The 26,481-nt window shown below is 44.3% G+C and overlaps 1 protein-coding gene across 4 annotated transcripts in view; it reads left to right on the top strand.

Annotated features, from left to right (window-relative positions):
• BBOF1 (basal body orientation factor 1) overlaps window positions 1-26,481 on the top strand; it is a 107,421-nt gene that overhangs the window by 69,539 nt on the left and 11,401 nt on the right. For 2 of the 4 annotated variants that reach the window (XM_069208506.1, XM_069208505.1), the window contains exons 3-8: window positions 5,262-5,327; window positions 8,624-8,767; window positions 10,682-10,762; window positions 13,435-13,505; window positions 16,450-16,594; window positions 24,738-25,231. In XM_069208506.1, coding sequence (XP_069064607.1) covers window positions 5,262-5,327; window positions 8,624-8,767; window positions 10,682-10,762; window positions 13,435-13,505; window positions 16,450-16,594; window positions 24,738-25,231 — 1,001 coding nt within the window. The remainder of the gene's footprint in view (window positions 1-5,261; window positions 5,328-8,623; window positions 8,768-10,681; window positions 10,763-13,434; window positions 13,506-16,449; window positions 16,595-24,737; window positions 25,232-26,481) is intronic. The other 2 variants (XM_069208507.1, XM_069208508.1) reach the window with 2 other exon arrangements.

The raw sequence follows: 26,481 nt of genomic DNA, 5'->3' as shown, positions 1-26,481 counted from the left end.
GAAGGAGAGTTCAGGCTAGCCATTAAAACACAAAAAAATATAAAACTCCAAAAAATATAAAACTTCTTGACCTGATGATTTTATTGGATCCTTTTCTAACCAATTTACCTTGAATCTAATTCCCAAGTTGAAGTCTTTATTTAACTACTCTGCGTGGGAAAGGGAGGGTGATGAAGTTTATGGGAGAAGCCACAATTACAGTAAATTCCAAACAAAGGTGAAATCACAAGTGATACTCTTTCTACTGCTAAATAGCTCTTAACCTGGATGCAAAGATTTAGTCTAAAATCCTAACCAAATAACTGGAGAAGGTTTTGCTAAATTTTATACAAGCAGATCAAAGTGGGTTTGTGGGGTGGCAGACAGCAGACCCACAATATATGATCCATTATCAACCTGGTCAAAAAGTTGAATAAGAAAAATATACCAGCTATTCTTGTATCCTTTGGCACTGAGAAGGCCTTCGCCAGGGTGGGTTGGACATTTCTGCATCAAACCTTAACGTGAGTGTGCAAAGGCCCCAGGTTTGAGCTAATAGTTACAGCAAATTATGAATGCCCCAATGACGGGATCAGTGTAACTGGAGCACCGTCCCACCCCTCAGGGTTGGAGATGGAGACTAGCCAGACACCATTACCCCTGTTATTTGCACTCAGCTTTGAACTACTAGTCAGTAACATTCGAAGATCCAAGGGCATTAAAGGTATAAAGTTTGTTGCATATGTATTTATGTCATTCTGCTTATATTGAGTGAACCAGGGGACTCCCTCTCAGAAGTGATTCTACTATAAACAGCCTTCAAGGTGGTGGTGAGTTATGAAATAAATCTGGATCCAACTGATATACTCAGTCCGGTACTAACACCAGGAGAAGCTGTAGACCTTGAAGTAAGTTTCCCATTTTGGTGGACTTGGCGTTATCTTAAAAATCTAGGAGTCAAGATAATCCTGAATGTCAAAGATCTCCTCAAAGCAAATTATGTCCCTGTGCCTGACATTACTAAATAGGATTTGATGAGATGGTCCTCTCTCCTTATCTTGTGGATAGACTGAATAAACGCTGTTAAGATGAGCATCTTGCCAAGGCTACTATATTTTTTCAGGCACTACCAATAGAGAGAAAGAAGCATTCCTTGTACAAATGCAGAAACTGAGAAATTATTTTGTCTGGAAACATCTCTGCCAAAAGATCCCCACCAGTCTTCTGAAGAAGCACTGGAAAGACTTGGCATGGTGTAGCCAGATCTAAAAATGTACTGTGATGTCCCACTGCTGTGAACACTATTAGAATGCTCCAAAACTGAATCAGAGAAAAGGTCGATCCACATGGACTATGCAATAGTAGACAGACCAACCGGGTAAATAATTTGGCTACGTAAAAAAAACAGTGACCTTCTAATGTACACCTTAGCACCCCAGACTCTACAGTATTACTGACATGGACAGGGTAGCAATTGCCAAGCAATGACCTCTTTCCCCTCACCCTACACCCAACTCCCCTGTATTCAGACTTTACACCTGCCCTTTCGGAAGGTCCTTTCGAAAAGTGGAGGGAGGGTTTAGAATGGTGTCAAACCTATTCTTGGTGAGGGGTTATCAAATCTTTTACTCAATGCAAGCATAGGTTTCAAAGGAGGATACATTCAGGTTAAAGCACTGGAGACTGTACATTCAAATAAGCGTTAAAATAAAGATTGTTGTGTCTGAAGAGTTATAGTTGTCAAATGACATTTCAATAAAAATATCTAAACAAAAAAATGTGACATAGACATTTCCATATTTGGAGAACAATAAGCAAATTTGTTGTGGGACCATTAGTATTTGTAATTCAAAGCAGAGTGTTGACACTTACCTTACTGGTTTGCAGAAACATGCAGAGGCAGGAGGACAGTTTAGGGTTGATGCCTATGCTAACTTTTAAGAATCCCTGTTAGTCCCCAGATGGCAAATCTAATTGGTCGAATGCCAGAGCTGTCCTTACATCTTCCACACAAACATCCTCCCAACCACATAGGCTTCACATAGTTCGCTTTACATAACCATCTCCACAATACCAACTACACATCGTCCACATTCTCCACACTGCACACTCTACCACCCACATCACTTCAGATGCCCTATTTCTGTCCCACTTACACCCAAAAATCTCAGCCTGCACCACTACCTTCAGCATTACCTATGTCCTACACCATTACCTATATCCCATGCCACCCCCCACACCCCACATAATTATCTACACACCCCCTTCTACAGCACCATCTATATTTTGCACCAAATACCACACACTAGCATCCTACAGATCCACCTATAGTAATGCCTGCACCAGCTCTACTAATGTATACACAACCCCCTTCAGCTCACAATACAGTCGCCAGCATCCTAACCCTACATCACACCATCTATAGTCTAAATCCTATAGTCCCGCACTCCACACCACCCACATCAGAATCTTTGCTTTACCCTAACTCACTTCCATCTTGTGCAAAATAAGAAAGGAACCCTGTGATGTTTTCAATTTAGTTGGAGAGAATTCACAATAAAATAAATGAATAATCAACCAGCATGCTCATTGTATGCTTTCAGACTGCTAGGCACAAGATTTGGGCCAATTCTTTCTACACAAAGCCAATATGTGAGTTAATCCACGACCATTCCAGGAAAATAGTTGTAAGCATATGAGCAAGTTAGAGATCATTTATCTCTACTTGGAATAGAGCAACTCTTGACATATATCTTGTCAGAGCTCATCACTGGAGTGTAGCCAGTCTAGGCATTAACAATGCACTCAGTACAGGTAAATCAATTTGTCATAAGCAGGGCTACTGGAATTATGAGGCAGAAGATGAACAACTTATGCAGTAAGGTTGACGAAATTGAGCGGCATAAAGAGGCAAATCATGTGATGTAATGTGGCACGTTTTGTGATACTATTACTTCACTATTTTGTCATTTTTAGGGTCGAGCGCAAGTGCTCTAGCCAGCTGTAATCTATCTGTGGGCTTTTAACCACGCCCATCGCACGTCCATCAGTTTTGTTGGTTCGTGGGATTGCCTTTTAAAAATCACTTGATTTTATTTGTGAAAGGCATGCATGTCATGCCTTTTTCGGTGTTTAGCTTTCCTCGAGTGCAATGGCCAACTACTGAAAACATACGAGGCTCCATGTTTTCAGTATGGTTTCTGGACTACTTTTTCTTATTTCGTATGCAGCGCGATCTCGCTGGGCAGTAGTCGAGCGATTTCCATAACATCTACCCTGTTACATGGATAACTGCATAATTGCCTATGCGTTTGACTGCGAGCGAACTTCTGTTTCCTTTTGTGTTCTCCTACAGCTCATGGCGTGGCTCTTTAATTTGGCTCTCTTATGTAAAACTGTATTACTTTTCATTTTCAATTTATGTAGCAATAAAAGTCTGGTTAGGACTTTACGACGCTAACAGCTCTACGTCGAGCAAATGCAAGACCTACTGTATTGCAAATGCTTGTTACACTTGTTAACACTGTCTGGACATGGTTGCACCTCAATAGTAGCGGTTTAACGCTCAAATTTAGCAATAAGCAAGAGAAAGATGACCAGTCAACCTTTGCAAAAGGCCTTCCACTACGAGGAAAAACGTGTTGCTGTGTTTTTAGTTACTTTTAAAACCTTTTAGCTAGAAACAACTTTTTTATTGAACTCTGCAAATTATGCAGCAGATGAAGGATTATGTGGAAAATGCGGCAAATCTATAACTATGCAAAAAACTCTGCGGCTGCATGATCGCATGATTCCAGCGTCCCTGCTCATAAGGTTATGGTACTTCATAAATGATACTAAACAAACAATACGTTCTGTTTTGCCTAAATGTTGTGGCAACCTAAGCTTGAATCAAGCTGCACCACCAGGAGTTTACACAAATAAATACACCATAAGACCGTCTGCAACCTTACCTGTTCACCCTCACCTACATCACTTAATCCCTTCTCTGCCAATTAGATACTGCAACACCTACATCAGCCTTCACACATTACATCACATCTTCCACCATACATGTCCGAGCCCACGAAACGCTACACTTGACAAACCGAGAATCAATGTCTGTAACATATATCACCATTAAAATATCCTCCAACACCTCCACCACCTATTCCACTCCTACACCATCAACGTGCACCACTGCCCCAACCATGTACCACCATCTAAACTGTGTATCACCTACACCACAATATACACATTACAGCACTTAAACCCACAGCACCTAACATACTTATTCCCTGCACCACATACATCCTGCCCAACCCGTAAATAGCCTACACTATCTGCACTCTACATCCTGTCTCACCTGCACTGCACACAACCACTTACACCACCTACCCCTGAAGGCATCATCTACATCATACACCACCTACAAGGCAGCAAATGTGATTCAGGGGCTAACTATTAATAGGAATAATAGGTTTTAGAATTGACATAAATAAATTGAGTGATTTATCAAATAAGAGAGTACAACAAAGAGAAGTCTAGTTGTAGCTCATACTCTCAGACAATGATTCCTCACAGTGGAAAGACTAAGCTCACTTGTAATATCACTTTACTTTAACACACTAACCTGCAACGTTATTCCATGCCAGCAAGTACAAACCTACCCCACAGCCATTGTGCCAGGGATGCGCTATTCTTATTTTAGACTACTGCTTGTTGCACCTGTTGTCATTGCTCATTAAACTATACATAGAGTAGACATAGAATGGCCCCAGGGGAGCATGTGTCTCTCACCTCATGCTATTGTCTGCAACACCTCCTATGGAGTGCTTGCATTCCAATGCATGATATGAACCTCACTGTTTAGTGTTTTGTAGATCTGACTGGCTTATCTTGTGCAGTGCACCTCTTATCACCTCATTATCAGAGCCATGCCAGGATTGAAATTAAACCTCAGCTGTGTTTGAGTCCGGTTTCACACCTAGTGCCTATTTCACGTAAATGACACTCATTCACAACATTTTTGGACCCCGAGTTTCTTCCAGGTCAATTGCATGCACAAAACAGTTCAAAGGAGGGGGTACCAACTTTTCTTTCGCACACAGATCTTTGCCCATTGCATGGTGCAAAAGTCGGAACTGCGCGCAAAATACAACTCTATACTGGGTGAAAACGGTATTCTCCATTTCAGTTTCTGCACTCAACACTAGCAGGCCACTTCAGAATGAGCAGAAACGAGGTGATGATGTGAATGAGAACACACCCTTTACTGATTCTCTTTTTACATCTGTTTAAAGATTGAGCAACTACAACAGCAGCTGGTGGCCCAAAAGAAAGAAGCACATGAGGAGAATGAGAAGATGGTGAGTATCAGATACAACCCTACTGCATAAGGACACACACAAGGCCCAAAAACTGTTTCTCCGCATATAGAATGCACAGCAGTCCTAGCACGTAAAAGGCTTCACATCCAGAAAACAAAACACACTTATCTTTACATACACTACCCTACATGACCTGTCATGCAACAACAACAGTACAGCTGTCCATGTTGCAGCCTACACATGCATCCATGCTGTACACATAGTATGCTTTCATAAACATGTTTTATTAGCTATACAAACAATAACAATATTTTTCTAATGCCACCTGATATGAAAACTACTAATTTGGGAGATATAACCAAAACTAATTGAAACTAAATTGGAAAATGAAAAAGACCCAATATTTGGGCGTAGCCCAAAGAAAACCTTCTAACCTACTAATCCACAAACTTCAACAAGTGGACTTTGGTTAAGGCTAGGTTTGAGAAGAAGGGACAACGTCTCTGAAGCCAATAGAGTTCCTCATTGCCTAAAAGTGGTCTGTGCGTCCTCTTGTTATATGTCTAAAGCAGGAGTAAGGCGTATAACACAGTATCAGCTCTAGTCACACAGTTTGCAAGTGATATCACTGGGCGAGTCCAAGATTAGCTGAAAATGTCTGCACAGAGTGGATCTCGAGCTCTTGCATGGCGGTTTCGCACTGCTGATGTCCAGCAGGGGTTCTGGCTCATGAGGAGTGTTTCCTCCAGCTGTGCTGGGCTCCAAGCTTGGCTACCTCTTCTAGGTGCCACTACATTCAAGACCCTTGCCTGGGCTGGAGAGGCGGTGATAGGCTGAACGCCCCACCCCTCTCTAGACCCCACTCTTCCAAGGCCCTTCCTCATACTCTCACATAAAAATATTTTCAAGGTTGGCAGGTCTGTGTTTAATCGCGAAGAGATGTGAGGTGTACCAAGCTGAATAAAAACTCAATTGTTTCAGTAGCCTTCTTGATGAGATTGAATGCAGGCAGTAAGCTCTCAAGTGTCTTGAGAAGTTTTATGAGAAAGTGCTATAAAAATGTATTTTCCATTCATCTACATAAGCCTAGATATCCATGTACTCACTAGATCCATATCCACCCAAGCTTATTATACACACTTAAACCACCAATATGCTGCTTAGACAACAGTCCATTCATCACTGTAATCATCCTGCCCTGCAGTGTGTACAATACTACATATCCACCCCTAGAAAACATGGCGATCACTGCATGCCCAACTCAGTGCATCCAACCCTACACGACCAATTTTACACATCCACCATACACACAAGGCCAATAACAATTTTATATACCAGAAGCACCAAAGAAATGATCTAGAGGAAGCACACAGTTCAAAAATACCATGTGATAGAAAACCCGCCTAATTCAGAACACACGCTCTTATTGGTGATATGCTGCCATACTTAAGTGGCAGCCGGCGCAACTGAGTTGAGCTGGCCTTTCAGATGAAGGAATATTACATCCTGGTCACTGTATATGCATGAGTTATTCATACCTGTTATGAGTACTCAGTTCAATTACTTAGTGTGTGAGCCTGAATAGGTGCGAGCTAGCAGTGATAGGAACGCTGGAGACGATTTCACACATAGTAACAATGTAGAAACGTTCCAGTGGCCATATAATGTATATCAAGTAGAGAGTCAGCCCACCAGGTCGGTTGAGGCTTCCTGGGAGGAATGGTTTGATTTGCTCCAGTAAAACAAAAAGCTGATACCAGGCATTGTTGGATCTCTTGCTGATGTGTTCCTTGATTCTTTGATCTAATTATGTCTGCTACCGCACACAATAGCACCAGAGGGGCATTTACTACTTATATATCTGTACCTGCAGCATATCTGCAGGTACACTCACCCCGATTGTGGCCTTGATATTCCACAGACTCACAGGTTGTTACCTGGAACAGTTTATGTGAGTTCTCAACCTCTAGCCAGGGCTGAGGTCTGGTTGCATAGACTGCGGAAAGGTCTGTGCATGAGGATTAAGGTGAATGCACAGGGCCTTCTTCAAGTTTCTAAATGAAAACATCTTTTGGAGAGGCTTTTACAACCCTTTATGTGGCAGGAATATGCGTACCAGAATCACCGAATCACCAGGAAGGTAATTTGTCCTGTTCTATTTGTTAATATTCTGACATTTGGTCAATGCTAACAACTCATCACTAAAGTCTCTAACAACTGATCTTTTTAATTAGCTGAGCAAAGGTTCTGCAAAGGACCTGGCAAGCACACAAAGACACTATGGCACATACTCCTTAGGTGAAACAGGGTGAGTTTTTAATGTTCCTTCTCAGCTACTGTTGGGACAGGTTTGAATGGCTGAGTGAGTTGCGGTTTGCTCTTGTTAATCACCTACAAGAGCAAGAATTTTTAGGCTGGTCAGTTATGGTCAGAGCATACTGTCTGGACATTAGGAAGTTCAAATGTATGAATAGTTGCAATCGCCAAAGTTGAATGCTAAACCTATTGATCAACCCCTACAACTCTTACCCAACCTTAGAGGCATAGATAACAGGCAATCAGGCTCTACCAAACCCACCTTATATGTTAAGTGTTACATGTTGAAAGCAACACACCTAACATATTAATTCATCACTACTCTGCCAGCCTTACATATTCTACCCAGATATTTAACCTTGCATATTCAACTATAGATAGTCAAACCTATATCTTTAATCCTGTATATCTATCCCTAAATATTCAAAATTACAAATCCAACCCTGCCTGTTCACCCCTAAATCTGCAATTCTACATAATGGTCCATGAATATTCAACCCAATGCTTTCACCCCTAAATATGAAACCCCTACAGGTTCAACTCTAGTTATTCAACACTAAATTCATAATCCAAAATTTTCAATCTTATATATCCACCTTTTGTATATCCAACCATATGTTTAATCCTAGATGCCCAATCATGCGCTGCACATAATCTATTGAAGATATATAAATACACATATTCCATGCTAGACATCTAACCCTACATATGAAGCCTTATATATCAACTCTACCTACTCATCCATAGATATCCAGCTCTACGTACCCACCCTTGATATTCCATGGCATAAGGAACATATTATATTTGCTACTGTGTTGTGTGGGCTGTCTCACCAATGGAGTCTCTTGGAAGATATTCTCCTTTTCTTACGTATCATGCTTTAAAGCAATTATTAAAATGCACATGTGCTTGCAATCTATACACAGTCTTCAGATGTGCATAATGAGAGATTGACACAGGTGGGTGAATATTCAGACCTCGCCTTTTAGTTGCTATGTGTTGAAACTTAATATCTGCAGGTGGAAAAATACTCTGAACAACTCAACAACCTGGAGGAGAAGTTTAATAAAAAAGTTGATGAAATGCGCCTAATTCAGGGTGAAATGAAAGTGATTAAAGAATTCCGGAAGAGGAAAACTGAAATGGAAAAAGAATTGGATGATGTGAGTGTTTTCTCTATTATCTCATCTTCCTGGGCCCACATGTCACTTATCTCCTGCTTATGAGACTGCTCTACCTCACCATTTCCAAGGCATAGCCTATCCTTCTAATATTTGACCTCCTCTCTTCTAGCCTGCACCATTTGTTCACTCTCATTCCTCTAATCTCTGAGGCCTGAAATACACCTCTACCTTCAGCTAACATCTCTTACAGGCCTGCAGTACCCATGTGCTCTCACATTTCTGCTTTCAGAGGCCATCTCTATCCCTCTAACGTCAGATCTGTCCACAGCTAGACCTCATTGATCCCTTCACTCTCAACCCTCTACTCTCCAAGGCCTGAACCATCCCTCTGCTCTCAGACTTGTACTATCTGAAGCCTGCGCTTTAACTCTAATCTTCGGTTTCAGCTCTTCAATGCAAGTTCTATCACTCCACCCTCAACATTTTCTTTCGAGGGTCTGCACAATGTTGTCACTTTCACCAGGGCCAACAATGTCCTTCAACCCACAGAGCCCTACTCTCAGGTGCCTGCATTAAACCTCCACCTTCAGATCTCTACTCTCGGGCCTGCTGTCTCCCTGCACTCAGGCGTTTGATTCCTGGAGACTGCACCATCCCTGCACTCTCAGACCTCTTCAAGACCTGCAATACACCACCACCTTCAGGGAACTGTCTTCATGCCTCTGCATTCTTTTCCAAGCTATGCATTTCTCCTCCATCACTTTCTGTTTGCTTCTTCCTTATAGCTATTTAATGATCATCATTTAAAATAATTTTGTTAACTTTAAGTTTTAAGTGGGACCATGTCAAATAGCCATCTGGTCAAATATATTTAAGTGAAATGTTCATGTTAGTTACGACTTTGATAATTTGAAAGTTGAGTTCTCCAACACTCTCACTCCTCCCACGCCACCTTGCTCGTCTGCTCTTTATCTGCCCCCTATTCTCTCTTCCAAGACTTTCATTGCTCCTGAGCTTTTGTTATTTCCTGTGAGCTCTGTTCCAAGACATACTACACAGCTCTTCGTTTTTTCCCTAAAGTCTCTGCCAAGTCCTGAACTGCTCCTCAGTTCTTGTTCTTTCCTTGTAACTCTCATACAAGACGTGGATCCCTCCTATTTCCACTCTCTTCAAAGGCGTTCATTACTCCAGAGGTTTTTTCTTTCCCTTCATCTCTTTTCCAGTGCCTGGGTTGCTTCTCTTCCCCTTCATAGCATTACTTCTTAATATTTGCTTTGTGTTAGCTTGTGTTTTAAACCACAATACAGCTTTCCTACCCACTCCTGTCACCGACCGTCATTAATCCATCTTAATACCTACTTGCAGATGGATCACTCCTAATGACACCTACCTCTGCAGGGTAACCTCCTACCTCTGCAGGCACGTCGCAGGCCTGTTCTCCCTCAGTTTTTCCTTATTAACACCTTTTACATGTTTTCAGTACTTGAGAGAGCCTAGTTTGTGTATGCTTAGGCCAGTATTTCACATGATCTTGCACTGTGCAACTCTCCCTGGTTTGTGGCAGTATCCCTGCACTGCAGTACAAGCTGTACTGCGAAACTGGTCCAGTACTAAAGCACTGTGATACGGTCCCTGCACAGTGTCATGGTCCCTGCATTGGACTATCTATCCTACGCCTTGGTACAGCCAATGCCCTGTGGTACAGTCTTTGCGCTCTTGTATGGTCTAAAGACAGATGTTTTCTGCCCTGCATTGTGTGGCAGTCCCTGCAATGTGATATGGCACAGGCTCGGTTCAATAGTCCTTGCACTGTGGTTCTGGCCCTGGACTGCAGTACAATCCCTCTCCTATGATATGGTTCATGCACTATGGCATAGGCCCTGTGTGGGGTGTTCCTCTCATTATGCCAGCTACCTTGATCCCATAAACTAAGCAACTCTCTTTAAATCCCAGATAAAGGAAAGCATGAGAGAAGCCAACAGGGAGCACAAGGAGTCTTTGGCATGGATGGAGCACAAGTTCTTTGAGGAGAAGGTACATTTGGATCATGGTTTGTGATTGCTTCTTTCCTCTGCCAGTGGGTGTAGGCAATGTACTCATTCTGTATGACGATCAAGCAATGTGACACTGTATATCTCTGCTGCATGACTCACCTAGAGGTGCAAGCATTACATGAGGCACTAAATAACATTATCGTTAGACACAATCCAATCTGACTTCGCTGTCCAGGTTTGGCCTTAAAACCCTTTTGAAAAAGTATTGCCCTAGATTAATGCTTGTGTGGTCCTTGAAAAACATGTGCTATCTAAAAGACTTGAAAGGGCAGAGTGTGGTGTGTCTTAAACTCTGCCCTACAACGCCAGGCCACCCTAAGTTAGGCTGAACACTTGAAAAGAACACACGCACCCACCACGCACCATTCACACGTGACATTCGTCCCGGGCATGGTGTGCTCTGGGCAGAGCTGCCCAAAGTTCTTAGGAGAAATACTTGGGGTTGTAGTTGAGTTGTAATTATGCATTCGTACCCAACATAACATGAATAAATCCACAATGGCAAAAACAATATAATGAAAAACTGGGAAGACACACATTTCTGCCAAAACACAGCATAAAGGACGTAACTTTCAAATGCAGAAGAGCAGGTCCATGGCACAGGTGATGTCCTTCTGACACTAAGACGGAAAGAGTGATCAGAGGGAAGAAGAATTGCGTAAAAGGCTTTATGTGCTTACTAGTAATTGTGCATGATTAACAATGTGCAGAATAGTAATCTGCAATCAGGTTCACATATGTGTACGTGTATGATGCTACCACCTTTGAAACAAATTTGATATGGACTGTTCAACTGCATTTTCTTGGCCTATGCTAACTAGTCTGCAGCTAGTTCTCGTCACCATCTCGTTCAGGATGGTTGTCTCACCTTGCTCATGCACTGTTTATTATTTCTGCTGCATGTAGCCAAGAAAGTCATGTTTTGTTTACGACTGGCACTGTTCATGAAGAAGACTATCTAGCATGGGCTCAGTAATGCAACTTCTCTTCAAGATGATTTCCGCCTGCTCACAGTACTGCGTTCATTCACAGAGGTTCACTGATGTTTTGTAACTAGTTTTTCCAACATCTCCACATGATACAAGCATAGACGGACTGGATCAATATTCATGTAGTAGGATAGTGCTTAGGTGGGAAGGCAGTATGATGATGCCCTTAAAAATTACATTATGATTTACTGGAAATGTATTTTTTTGCTACACCGTAATTAATCTGACGTTTCTTTTATGTTCTATGAGAAGATTTCCTATATAAACTATCAAATTTGGGGGTGAGCCAGATGACTTTCCCCTGCTACTAGAGATGCTGCCCAATTTCTTACTGGTTTTGGTGCTCATTTGGAACATAGAATATTTTTGATTTTGCTTATTTTTCTCAGTTGTCCTGTTACTAAAAGCCTTCATGGCAATGACTTTATGCGTCTGCACTTTTGAATTCTTGTAATAAATATTTATATTGTTTCTAATTCTGGCCTAGAACTCTTTTATTGAGTCTATCCTTAATTAATTAGCTATATTATCAATATGTTGATTTGTATCTTTTCTTGGGACATATTGCTTCATGAAATTAAGATTTAACACTGCCCCTGATCCACCCACCCGTGGGCATGCTATTGGGGTATCTTTTGGCGAGTACGTTTTTAGGGTTATCCTGCACCCTAAATTGCAAAAACAGATACATACAGTACTTTTTATAGTTTAAATGGAGCAGGGAGCTGCCCCATCACATTGAACCTAATTGAACCCAACAGGAGATTTTATTTGCTAACTGCTTTAATTGTTTGTATTAGAACAGAAACGCTTTCCAGATCTTATATCATGCACTGTACACGTTACCAGAACACCAGCAGTGGCGTAACACAAAATTCTGAAAGACCCATAAAATCACACTTACAGGGGCTACCTCACAGGTAGGCCCTGAGTGAGTGAGGTCTCTTGAAAGTCAGAATTTGATAAACTAGGCCTTGCATGTGTTGGGTCCCATGAAAGTCAGAATTTAGAAGAGTGGTTTACCAAAATGACCAAGGTGGCAGAAATGACTTCAATCACCCTTTGTACTCGACTGACATCACACGGTTGGCTCCTTGTCCTAACCTTGGCCTCTCACCTTCCTTCCATTCATTGCAGAGGGAATTAGGGGAGGGCAAGTAATGTAAACTACAAGCAGTAAACACTGCTCTCTGCGCCCTACTTCCTTTCTCCCCTGCAATTTCCTTCACAGCCCCTTATGTCAGTGGGAGGGCGGCAGTGTCAGGGGTAGCATAGGACAACGCAGGGCAGCCCCACTACCCAGCTGACATGGGAGGTTGGTGAATGAGACACTATCGCAAAAGACATCGAACATGATACATTTTAAGGGTGTGCTCATGATGCTTAAAAAGGGATGTGTGATCAGTCAGAAGAGCACTGGACTGCGTGTGGAAAAAATGATATTTCCCTGTACCACTATAATCCGCTACGTAAACCTGAAGAGGGGCACCTTCTTAGATGGGACTCCGTATGTAGTCGTATTACGTCACTGGACGGGTTGCGCCTTTACGCATTGTGCAATGGAAGATCCTTTGCTGCAACCACAGGCTCTCTCGAGCCATCACTGTTATGAACCTCAGTGCTCTCCGATCTGTCACTCATCACAATCACCCTCTTCTTTCAGCAACGGCTGGAGAAAGAGGCAGAGAAGAGGACCGCGATGCTGGCTGAGCAGGCCCACAATGAGGCTATTCTGTAAGAAGCGCCACCCCTCCTCTGCGGCTCGCGCGGCGCTCTCTCCTCCTCCACTGGCACACAGATTCACCCATTCTTCGCGCTTCTCTCTCTTTGTCCATTGTTCTGTGAGACCCTCTTACAGAACTTTCGACCATTTATACTTCTCATCTTCTGTCAAAAAAATGTACTTTTTCTGCTGTGAGTTTATACCAGCCCTCTCGTTAAATACGTTGTGATGTAAAGTTCCTGACAGACCGGTATTGTGTGGTAAGTTAAGCATCCCCTCATTCTCTTCAGCCTCTGCCCTCCTCTTTGTTTTTAACTCTCCCGCTTCTAATGCTCTGCATTCTGTCTTCGATCTTGCCCATTTTCTCTGTCCTTGCTGCTCTAGCCCACGCCGCTCTGTCGGCCACCACCCTGTCTTGAGACTCTGGCTTCGCCCTCTCCTTTCCTTGCTCTTGTCCCTATACCCCCTCCTAACCTCCACTGCCTCCCTTCTGTCTCCATCTCTCATATACGTTTTTCTGTCTCTCTCACGGATTTTCACCTGCTTTTTTGGTACATTGGTTTATTGTTTACTGTCTCTCAAAACACTGTTTTTTCATTCTCTTTGTGTGCCTCTAGCTGTGCCTTTGCGGCACTTCCTGTTCAGCATTCTCCCAGCTTTACGTTGTCTCGGTGCTCCCGTGAGACAATGACCCTAGTCATTGCTCAATTAGTAAAAAAAAAACTTTAAAAAAACAGTAAGTTCCAGGGCCCTTGCCTGGAGGCCACCTCAGCTTGCACCTCCCATAGCTTATACCAGTACTGCCAATGACAGTACCTACACAACTGCTAACCATCACACTGCTAAAAGTGTGACAATTCAGGCTGTTCAAGTCCCCAAAGCTGTACATATGCCTTGGGTGGCAGTTATTAGTTTCTTTTAATGTTTATTGAATTAATAAACAACTGTTGTTCTCCTCATCACTAAATTACACAAACAGCGCCACCATGTGGTAGGTGTCATAAGTGCCGGTGTTGTCAATTAAGTGCTGTGCCGAGCACTGGAAACCACTGGCTCAAATTAAGTACTAACCTTAGTCCCTCAGATGTTCTGGCATATCCAGTTCCCCCTTTTCTCCTCACTCATGGAATATCCAGGTTGCTAGACATTGGACCCTAGACCTCTGCACAGCTTAGGTCTGTTCTTTTTTAAACTTAAAACTAAGGTGTATGTATTACCCTGCTGACACCCATTCCCTACTCTCACATATGGTGGTGGGCTCCTAATGTCCCAGTGGTTCTCTTTGCATTCAAGCAGCCATCCACTTTGCAGAGAAAGCCTTGTTTTTCACAGTTTTCACAGGGTTTCCTTGGTCAACCGCTCCCAGTTCATGCTGTAGGCCAACAATTTCAAAGCTTTGGACTAATGCATGGCACAGTAGTTTCACGCTCACTGCCAAAGCCTACCCTTGAATGTTGGGTGGCCCAGTCTCATGTGCATTTTGTCTTATTGTTAGCCCCAGGCATGGAAAGAGTGTTGAATTTTCAGTGCCTCGATCCCTCTAATCATCATCGGTATGGCTGCTGGAGTGAGCAACTCCACACATGCTTTGAAAACATCATGCATTGGAGCTGACTCATACTAAAGAACCTTCTTCATCCAGGCCTTTGCGCCAGGACACAGGCTGCTTCCCCAGCATCATTCAGGATCCTTGTACTCTGTCTAGCAGATGGGGTGGCTACTCACTGCAGTGACTTTTGTACCAGTGGCCCCTAGTGACTCTCTGTACTGCTTGCCTAGTAAGCCCAGCTTTTTATCTGTGTTGCTGTTCTCCAATATTGGTGGACAATGGGACTGGAGCCCGGAAAATCAGCAGACATAAATGGGAGCAGGACCAGGGTACAGACAGGACAGTGAATGAGCCTGGGTTTAAGGATTTTAAAGAAACAGGTCTATGCTGTGCAGAGAAGGTACTATTACTGGGCTAGCGCAACAAGAGTCCCATGAGTATGGAGAAGGGGATAAAGACGACCAGTATAAGAGTCACTGAAGATGAGTGACTTGTATCTCTGCAGCCTTTCTACTTTCTAAGACTTGTGTCTCCCCTGTTAATGCATCCATGATCACGTTGCTCCCCCGGGGAATGTGTCTCTTCTCTAGTCCCAAAGTCATGAAATATTCTTCTGTGTTCCCCAAAGGATTAATCTCCGTCTTTCTATTCCACATTCTGGATGGGTCCTACACTAGATGTGGATTCAATTTCTTGGGTCCAATGGCTTTTAAAGTACCTCTGCAGGTTCCCAAAGAGGATGTATTTTCTCGGCTTTTTCAAGGCCTCACCTTCAGTGTTCTCTAGTGGGATAGGTCCTGCTTTGTATGGCATAGTAGTTTTTATGACATCACACGTTCCCCTAGAAGGGTGCCTTCCTCCTTTATTTACTACAGCCTAAAAGGGGCTCTGTTTCTCTTCGGAGTAATCCATTTAATTGCATGCTCCCTCATAACCTGTGCTACCTGTATTATCCTGGGAGAGGCACCTCCTTGCTCAAATCACTAACGGCCATGAATAATTTGAATCATTCTGCCCCTTAAGTTCCTTCTTTGCTCAATTTCACATCACCTTTGTTGGTTATGCCTAGAGAGTCCATGGTACTTGTGGTGATTAGTATGCCTTCTGTGGGTATCTAATCTTCCAGTGGGTTACTTCCTTACAGTTCCTAAAATGTCCCTTATGATTTATCTGGCTATCAAGTTTCCCCATTTGGTTTTCTTAAAGAGACACTGAGGTGACACAGGGTTTACTTTGCCTCTGTTCCCCATCCCTTACACGGTACTCATGGGTTTTTGTGCCACTAGGGTGTCACATCTTCATCTATGCATGTCCTCATAAAGTCACTGGGTGTGCTGGCTAGGTTCGGCTAACTCTTTTGGCCTTCCCTTAACAGTCCCTGGTAATCTATGTTTTCCTCCCTGAAGGCAGCTGGATGAACGAGGACGGGCAGTGTTCAAAGAAAACGTTCGTCTCTGCGAGGCTCTTTCCTACCACATGGCAGAAGCAGAGGAACTAAAGAAAGCCAACACAAAGCTAAAAGAAGAGAGAGCAGCACTGTTGCATGAAAAGGTGTAGTATGAGAATTCATAATGTGTTTTTATGCTTTAACTGAATACCCTTTGGCATTGAACCTCCAGTCATTGGGACAGGACTGTGATTTACACACTGCCCTTGTCCAGACTCAAGCAAACTGCATGCATCTCTTAATGTGATTCCTCAAGGAGGAGTCCAGTTGTTTTTGCAAGGGACAGTCAACGAGACACGACCATGTTTTAGACAATGTGCTCATCCAATCTCAAGCAAAACACATCCATCTCCTAATGTGATTCCTCAAGAAAGAACGAGGTCTTTCATTCAGAGATCAGTTAGTGAGACAGTACCATGCTTTACACAACGTTCTCATCTAGACTCAAAGAACATGCATTTCCTAGTATGAATATTCAAAACAATGTCCCAGTCAATCATGCAAAAGATATGCATGCTTCACATACCATCACCTGCCACTTCCCTCTCTCAGCCTGCAAATCAACCTCCTTTCACTTCATACACAGACCACAACCACTTCGTAGAAGAAATATCATACCTCATCTGCCCTGCCTCCAGATAACATTTCCACCTTGCCTTTGTCAGAGACTTTATTCTGCCCTGCAACTCCAACACCAAAAAGATGAAGGAAGACCTCGACTCTACTCAATACCTTAGAAATAAAGACCACATCACGAAGTCTATTCACTCCAAAAGTGACACGCTGGACCTCATCCTCTCTGCATCCACTGCAAGACCCCCATACTCCTAGACTGGACTAATCATCTTACCGCTCTATCACCATTGTACACGTCACTCTCAGTATGAAGGGCAGCAGAAAAGGGAGAAGGTTACCTTTCACTCTTTCAATTTAGAAGAACTCAAAGAAGAACTAATCAACCTACCTTACACTTCGAGCCCTCAACAGATGTCAACACTCTTCTCAACATCTCAACATTCTCAAGACCATTCAAGAATCACTTAGAACGATATCCTGCTCTGAATCTTAATGCCTCCAAACCTAAGGTGTCAGCATCATAGCATGCCCAAAAACATACAAAAAGTAGCATGCCATATGAAGACAGGAGAGGAAATGGAAAAGATCAAAATGCCAGGAGGACCTTACCCTTCTGACAGCACTCTGTGCACTTTACCACTGCGGATCAGTGCTAACGTGCAAGTGCCCCCTATGTAAATTGTATTGATAATTGGTTTATCCATGATTGACATATTTGATTTACTAACAAGTCCCTAGCAAAGTGCACTATGTGTGCCCAGGACCTGTAATTCAAATGCTACTAGTAGGCCTGCAGCCCTTATTGTGCCACCCACATGAGTAGCCCTGTGAAGATGTCTCAGACCAGCCACTGCAGTGTCTGTGTGCAGTTTTAAACTGCCAATTCGACCCCTGGCAAGTGTACCCACTTGCCAGGCCCAAACGTTCCCTTTTTACACATGTGAGGCACCCCTAAGGTCGTAGGCAGCCCCACGGGCATGGTGCAGTGTATGTTAAAGGTGGGACATGTACTGATGTGCTTTACATGGGCTAACATTGAAATACTGCCAAATTCGGTTTTCACTGTTGCAAAGCCTATCTCTCTCATAGGTTAACATGGGTGCTGCCTTTAAATGTCCTTAAAGTGCAGATTCTCTTTGAGAGCAGATAGAAATATGGAGTTTGGGGTCTCTGGACTCACAATTTAAACATACATCTTTTGTAAAGTTGGTTGTTAGATTGTCAGTTTGAAAATGCCACTTATAGAAAGTGAGCATTTTCTTGCTTAACCATTCTGTGCCTCTGCCTGCTTGTGTATTCTACGTGTGGGTCAGACTGACAGTTGGGCTGTTTGTGAATCTCCTCTAGAGAGTGACACAAAGGGAGCTGCAGTGCAGCCTGCATATCCTGATGGGCCATCTGGGCTAGAGTGGAGGGAGGAGTGGTCACTTACACCTGAAAGGGCTGTGCCTGGCCTCACACAATGCAGTCTCCGACCCCCTGGTGTGTGTCTGGGGCCAGGCCTGGGCAAGGCAGGATCTTGTTAACAACAGAGACTTTCCTTTGAAGTTTGCCTACGTCAAAGGCAGAACTGGGTATATGTAGTGGACCCAAAACACCAGACATTTAAAACAACTCAGGATCAAGAGGAATCTCTGCCAAGGAGAGGAGCTGAAGGAGGAGTACTGCCCTTTTGTTGTGTGTGCTTTGCTGGGTTGGCCTGCAATTGCTACTTCTGCCTTGAAGCGGGCAAAGGCTGGACTTTACTGGGTATCCTGCTTGTGAAGTTTCTCCAAAAGCTTGTAGAACTTGCCTCCTGTTGAAAGTCTCAGGGATATCAAAGACTTCAGCTTCATCTGCCTACAGCACTGGGAACTGTCTGTTTTGTGCTGCAACAGAAGAAAAACTGAAGACGCCACACGGAGCCATGCCCCATGTCGCACCGCAACCCTGGTCTCACCAGCACCACCACCTGATGCCGTCACCAAGCCACTGCTTGCACCGTGAACTGTGGGCCCGCACTCTGCATCGCCTTGCTCATACCACAGCCTTGGCATCCCCAACGCCGCTGCTCCACGCTGACACCGACACCGCTGCCTGCATTGTGGCCTGTGGACACTGCTCGTGAGGTACACAACGCAGCCCCTGCCCACCGATGCCAGCGCCATCGACTGCAGCATTGTCAACAGATGCCCCTGTCTGCACCGTGACCCGTGGGCGCTGCACGAAGCCCGTCCCACACCGCACCGCCGTCTTGGGCCTACCGATGACAGAGCTTCAGCAAGGACGATGCTGCTGCTTGCACCGTGACCTGCAGACAACGCATGTGGCACCGCCCCACTTCACACCGCAGCCCTGGTCACACCGATGCCACAGGACGCTGCCTGCACCATGACCTGTGGGCACCACACGTTGCATCGTCCTGCTTCGCACCACAGCCCAAATGCCATCCGCGCCTGTGCTCCTGACTTCGTCATCAGTCCGGAGTTTGATCTGAAATGCGTGTGACTTCCAGGGCCCGATGACCCCCCACACCGACCTCCGGAACCGACGCCTGCGATGCCAGCGACGCCTCGCTCCAGATCTCATTGCGAGGATTATGACGCCCTGCATTTCCAAGATACTGTCTGTAGCTCTTCCCTACACCATAGCTGGCCTGCGACGCTGCAGCTGGCCTGAACTGTTAGATCTGCCTGATCAGAGCATGGATGTACCTCCCCAGAATGCACGTTGCGTTGGTGGCCTTCAACTGTTAGATTTGTTGTTCAAGATGCCGTGATAGCCCCAGATGGAAGGAACTGTATTTTTAAGTTAATTCTTGCAAAGTTCATATCTTTATTACTGTATGTTGGATTTTTCTTGTTTTTGTCTTGTTTTACACAGATAAATATTGGCTATTTTTCAAAAACTGGTGTGGTGTCCTTTTGTATTCATTTCACTGTATTACTGTGTGTCATGTGCAAATGCTTTACGCATTGCTAATGATATAAGCCTGACTGCTCATACCAAGCTACCAAGGGTGTGAGCAGGGGTTATCTAAGCTGGGTATCTCCCTTATCCTGAATAGAGTGAGAGTCCCTACTTGGACATAGTGCAAACTGACTGCCAACTAGAGGCCCCATTTCTAACATTGGTTGTCAGCGGTGATGATTGGACTAGCATTTGCACTTGACCTACAGAGATTGGTGTACACTACTACCATATCGCAGACCACTACATACAACATACATTTTGTTGGTTTGGTATTTTTTTCCCTTTGATCTATTTCTTGGTCCTGAGTTCAAGTTGAACTTCCTACTACATCATGTCTCAGTCAAGAGCCTCATCAGTTACAACCCTGGATTTGTTTTTTGAGGAGGATAGGTTGGAAACCTACACCGTGAAGGAACTGAAGTCAGTTTGCAAAAGCCTCAAAGTCCACGTTAGAGGGCTCACCAAGAAGGAGGAGCTACAAAAGGCGCTGAGGGCCTATGTAGCAGCGAGAACGGCCAGTGGGCATACTGAGGATCCAAATGGGGAGACTGTGGAGCGAAATCCAAGGGCAGGTGTGCTGAGTGTGCAGGAGCTGCCGGTGGGGATACCCTCTGGGACAGGCAGCGGTAGTGTTTCCAAGGGTTCGACCCCAGAAGAGCTGGAGGACAGCAGGGAAATTAGGAGACATCAGATAGAGTTGGAAAGGATGGAGGACAAAAGGGAGAGATGAGCCATGGAGGAAAGGAAGATGCTTTTAGACCATGAGCTCAGAGTGAAGGAGCTGGATCAGAAGAGCAGATCCAGCATTGATGGTCACAACAATACCTCAGTGCACTCAGAGAGGATAGTACACGTTCCCAAGAATTTAGGAAGGGAGTACAAGAAGGGAGATGACATTCAGAGGTGGTTTGAGAGACATGAGGCATCAAGCCACATGAATGGGGTCCCTGAGAAGAATTGGGAAGCAGGATTGTGGAACCACTTCACAGAGGAGGGGAGGGACACATTGTTAGCTTTGGGTAAGGGGTACAACCTCACCTATTCTGACATGAAGGAGGCCCTTTTCACCAGGTATGGTCTCACTCCTGACCAGTACAGATATAAGTTTAGAGGGAGTAAGAAAACGCATTCCTTGACCTGGTTAGAATTGCTGGATTATTTTTGCAGGGCACTAGGTGGTTGAGTGAAGGGCAGTAATGTCACAGATCGTCAGGGGCTGTACAACTTAATTGTATGAGAACACTTGTTCTAGTCTGTGTTTTGCAGAGCTGCACCAGCACTTGACTGATAGTAAGTGGACTGACCCCAGGAAGCTTGTTATGAAGGCAGACCGCTGGGTGAGTACCAGGGGTCCACAAGAAGGTGTATGTGAGAGACTCAGCCAAGGGTGGGCAGGGTCCCCAAAAGAAAGGAGGGGGAGGTCAAGGGAGACACAGACATGTCCCAGGATAAGGGGGGATAAAAAGGGTCCCATGTCCCTTCTGACAGGTTCTGGCCCATGGTACCCCATTTTCAACAACCCTGGTGCTTTGAGTATTCTCAGTTAGGAGACAAGCAAGGGGATTCTGTCTGTCCTAAGAAACCCCCCACTAGTGGCCCCCCTACAGGGGTGACCAATGTGGCCTTAGGTGGCGGTAGTCCCAAGGGCAGGTCATGGACCATGCCATGATATCCCTTAGGTGGGAGGTGGACTCAGAGAGTGAGTTGGTGATCCCTAAGGGTGGGAGTCGTCACTTCCACCAGGTGACAGTGAATGGGGTCCCAGTCACTGCTCTGAGGGATAGTGGGCTAGCCATACCATGATGGTGGAAAGGCTTGTCTCCCTAGAGCAGTACACCGGCCAGGTGTGTAGGGTGACACCAGCCCACGGGCAGGACTTATTTTGCCCTATGGCCCTGATATCCCTAGAGTGGGGTGGGAAGATGACCCAGAGGAAGGGTCATAGTCAGTCCCCCGATGCCCATAGGCTGCCTTCTGGGAATAGGTTGCCCCCATTTCTAACAGCCACATACTGCAACACCAAAATCAACGGAGCTGTCAACAGAAACAAAGCCGTCTTTAAGGCCATTAAACAGTGTGGCAACTCCATCTCAGAACGGGCTATCCCACACTTTGTTACCAGATGTAGCACTATTCCCTCTTATTCATGGAGAAATTCATCACCTATACCCAGCTGCCACACAGCTAACTGGTCATCCTTCCAAACTATCTCCTCACACCTCTCCAATATGCTGAACATTAAGTCCCCATCATGAAGTCTCAGCAAGGAGATCTCACGCGCATTCTCCACATAGTCAACCTCTTGCTGGCCTAGGGCAATTTCCAGACAGCCTCAAAACTGAACAGTTCCTCATCCTGCAGAAAAAAAAACACGCTATATTCAGGCGACCTTGCTAACTTATGTCCTATTACCCACCTCCCAATTTCTAGAACAATCATTCTGAAGACAGTCACCACTCAGCTTCAGAAGCACATTAGCAAGAATAAACGACTCAAAGACTATCATTCGGGGTTTAGACCATGCTGCAGTATTGAAGCTGCCACTCTCCAAGTAGTGGATGATGCTCTCTGCCTCAATGCAAAACAGGACCCTTGCCTCTTGGTCCAGCTCAACCTCTCTGCAGCTTTTGTCACCTTCATACATCCAGCATTGATTCACACCCTCAAAACGTGCATGGCCTTCACTTGCACAGTCCTACAATTATTCACATCCTACCTCATCAAATAACAGCAACTCGTTCAGATAAGAACTACTAGATCCAGAACTCTCTCCATCAGCTACAGAGTCTCCCAGGCCTCAGTTCTATCACCCCTCATTTTGAATCTTTATATGTCTTTGTAGATAGCAAAATTACCTTCCACCGCCATGTAAATGAAACCCAACCTTACCGCAACGTTTCCTCAAACAATAACATAAAGATGTTCAAAGTCTGCGTCAGACACATCCAATTCTGAATGTCAGCAAACTACCTGTTGATAAACTCCACAGATGTCAAACTCCTCCTGTTTGCCAACACGGCCAAACATTCTCTGATTCAGCAATGGCTCGCCAACTTAAACCTAATGTGCTTCACACCCTAACTGAATTTGCCATGTCCCTTAGTTTCACCCTCAACTCAAACCTCTCATTTAGAGAACACATTGCCAAGAAGACCAATGTAGTCTAGTTCCAGCTCTCTCTTGAAAAAATGAAACCTTTGCTCCCAGAAAAGACTTCAGAACAACAGTTCAAGCCTAGTTCTCTCTCACCTAGACGGAGACAACATCCTGCTCAAAGGGTTCCTAGAGAGCACCCTCAAACTACTGAAATTCATTCTTTATGTAGCAACACGACTCATCAAAGGGGTGAAGAAATCTGACCAATTCACCCTTGTGTTAAACGATCAACACTGCCTTCCTCTGCAAGCCTAGACCATCTTCAAGGTCATCCGCATCACTTAAAAAGGCCCCCTACTCCAAGACGCCTGTCTACCTAGCTAACAAACTAAAACATATCTGGATATCACTGCCAGACGAGGGGTTCACAAATCACCAGATTCAAGATAAAACACTGCAGAAAGAAGAAAACAAGCCTTGTCAGCATATGTCCCAAGAATTTAGAACAACATCCCCTCCGACATCAGAACAGCATCAACCCTTCTATAATTCAGGAAGAAATCAAAAGCTCACCTATTCAACAAACACTGCATTAAATAGGCTGCCTTTTCACCTCTAACACTACTTCCTCCCTCTCTACCATCCTTTCTCGTATCCCCACTGAGGCCTGCCCCTGTACAACACTCCACTGCTAGCCAGCCAGGCAACTGTAAGGCAAGGCCTGCCATGTACCCACATAAGAGAAACATGGATACTTTTTATCTGATTCAGTGAGAGTTGTAGGTAATTGCATTAGATTTATATTTATCTCCGTTTGTCTGTTTCACAGTTGAAACTTCTTGTGATGTCAACTGCTGTACAAGGACCAAGTGGTGTCATTACCTATGAAGTTATTTAATATTCTAATTTATACTAACATGAGAAAGTATGGTGGCATTTTCTCTAGAGTCAGTTTCCTGGTGGTTGATTTAGTGCTAAACCTTCTGGTATGAAGTAGCTTCTTGATGCACTTGGTGATCTTAGTAGCAGATTCGGTATAAGCACTACTGTAATCATAAACTTTCCTCATGTGGAGATCTGCAGAGCACTCACTTGGTTGGCTGTTTTTCACCAGGCATTACCCTGTGGATTCACAGACTGAGGCTGATACAGGATTTGTAAAGCAGACTGGAAAAGCTTTACATACAAAATGTAGTCATTTTCTTAGCTTCATCACCTTCCATTTGTCATTGGCGCTTTTGGGAGTGAATTCAAATTGAAGATGTCCTAATGAGGAACCATAAATTAAGAGCCCATAGTGATTATGTGCCTGTCACATTCTATCATTGAACCTTGTTGCTAATTCAGGCTATCAAAGTACCACTTCTTGTTTCAGAGAGTCACCGTCTGACAGCTCTGGACAGGGGTCTGGATAGCCATTAGTGACAGTTGGAACAAATGGAGGGCTGGAATGGGTATGGAAAGAGTATTTGTTACATTTGGGAATTTTCACCTGAGTTCCTCCGCTGCGATCAAGGTAAAATAAAGATGGTGAAAATTTAATGTAGATCCAGGTATGAGGTAGCACAAACATGCCTTTCAGGATATCTGTTGAATTTAAATTGTGTCTGGTTTTATGTCTAGGAAACAAGTGACCTTTTGGTTCAAGAAAAGATTGCCCAGTCGACGCAGCAGAAGGCAAAGTTGATGGAGCTTCAGAGGAAAGTGGAGAGCCTGGAGACTGCTCTGTCGCACATGAGCAGGGAGTTCAAGGGTGAGATCCAGAAGACCCAGGAAAAGGCCCTAGTGCAGAACCAAGCAGGCCAGGTGGAGCTGGAGAAACTCCAAAAAATGCTTGAAATGAAAGATCGGGAGATGAACCGAGTGAAGAAACTAGCACGGAACGTTCTGGAGGAGCGGAAGGAAGTGGAGCGCTTCTTCGTGGAGGCACTAGGGCATGTGAAGATGGAAATTGCATCCAGTAGGCAGTACTACAAGCAGGCAGCTCAAAATGCCTACCAGAGGAAGATGCTGGAAGCTGCCGGTGGGAGAGAAGAGTATCCCAGGGTCCGCACCTTCAATGTCAACGAGCACAGCACTAACAATGTCCACCAGGATTTACAGGAAGCGGAGAAATGGTATGAATTCAATGACTCATCTTGTGCATCTCTCTGTCTGTCTACCTATGCGTTTGTGCATCTTACTGTATACTGACTGTCTGTACTGAATAGATCTTGGTGTGCGCGTGTACACTACTTCCCCCACTCTACTTTTAAAATTACAGCATTAAAGGTAAATAACGATTTATTTGTTTTTAAAGGATGAAAGTGCCTTAAATTACAAAAAAGAAGGACTGTGGTCCCCTCCTTTAAAGACGCTGTAATGATCCATGATCTAGCACTGGTCATGTAGTGCCCTACAATGTATTGTCACTATATACTGAGATATGTAACTGGGCTGGACATCACTTTGGATGTATTCTCTCGTCATGGGCTACAAATCGTATTGAATGCTCACCTTGTGTGCTGGGCATCTCGTTATGTGTGTATACTCACCTGTGTGGTGTACATCCCATTGGATGCTAGCCGCATGTGCTGAACACCTCAATGTGTGCGAATGCTCACCGGATGTTCTGTATACCTGTTTGGATGGTAACCTCATGTGCTGAGCATCTCATAGTGTGCATGCACAGCCATGTGCTGAGCATCTTACTGTCTGTGAGCTGTCATCATATTCCAGATATCTTATGGCACATGTGCACACATCATGATGGAGATCTTACTGGATGCTCACCTTATGTGCTAGACTCATTGTGTACATGTTCACCTCTTGTACGTAACATCTGTGTGCATGCTCAACTCATTTAGTGTACAGGTCATTGGATCCTAGGCTCACATGCTTGACACCTCATTGTGAATGAATGTTCATCTGATGTTCTGTAGAGCTCATTGGACGGTATGTGTTTGTGCTGGACATCTCATCATGCTCCTCTGAGCATCTCAAAGTGTGCAAGCTCTGATCATGGTCTAGATGCCTTACGGCACTTGTGTTCACTTCATATGCTGTACCTATCGCACCCCTGTGCTAACATCACACTGTGTGAATGCTCACCTCACTTAGGGCCTGATTTAGAATTTGGCAGAGGGGTTACGCCATCACAGCCGTGACAGATATCCCGTCTGCCGTATTACAGTGTCCACAGAATATAATGGAATCGTAAAATGGCGAATGGGATATCTGTTGCGTTTGTGACGGAGTAACCCCATCAGCAAAAACTCTGAATCAGGCCCTTAGTGCCCAGCGCATTGGATGATAATCTCAGATGCTTGGCATCTCATTAAATGTGTGCTCACCACATGTGCTGAAAATCTCAATGTACATGCTCATA

The sequence above is a fragment of the Pleurodeles waltl genome, chromosome 9, assembly GCF_031143425.1.
Source record: "Pleurodeles waltl isolate 20211129_DDA chromosome 9, aPleWal1.hap1.20221129, whole genome shotgun sequence".
NCBI lineage: Eukaryota > Metazoa > Chordata > Amphibia > Caudata > Salamandridae > Pleurodeles > Pleurodeles waltl.
Note: the sequence above shows the minus strand (reverse complement) of the source record. Positions and strands in the feature narration are given on the sequence as shown.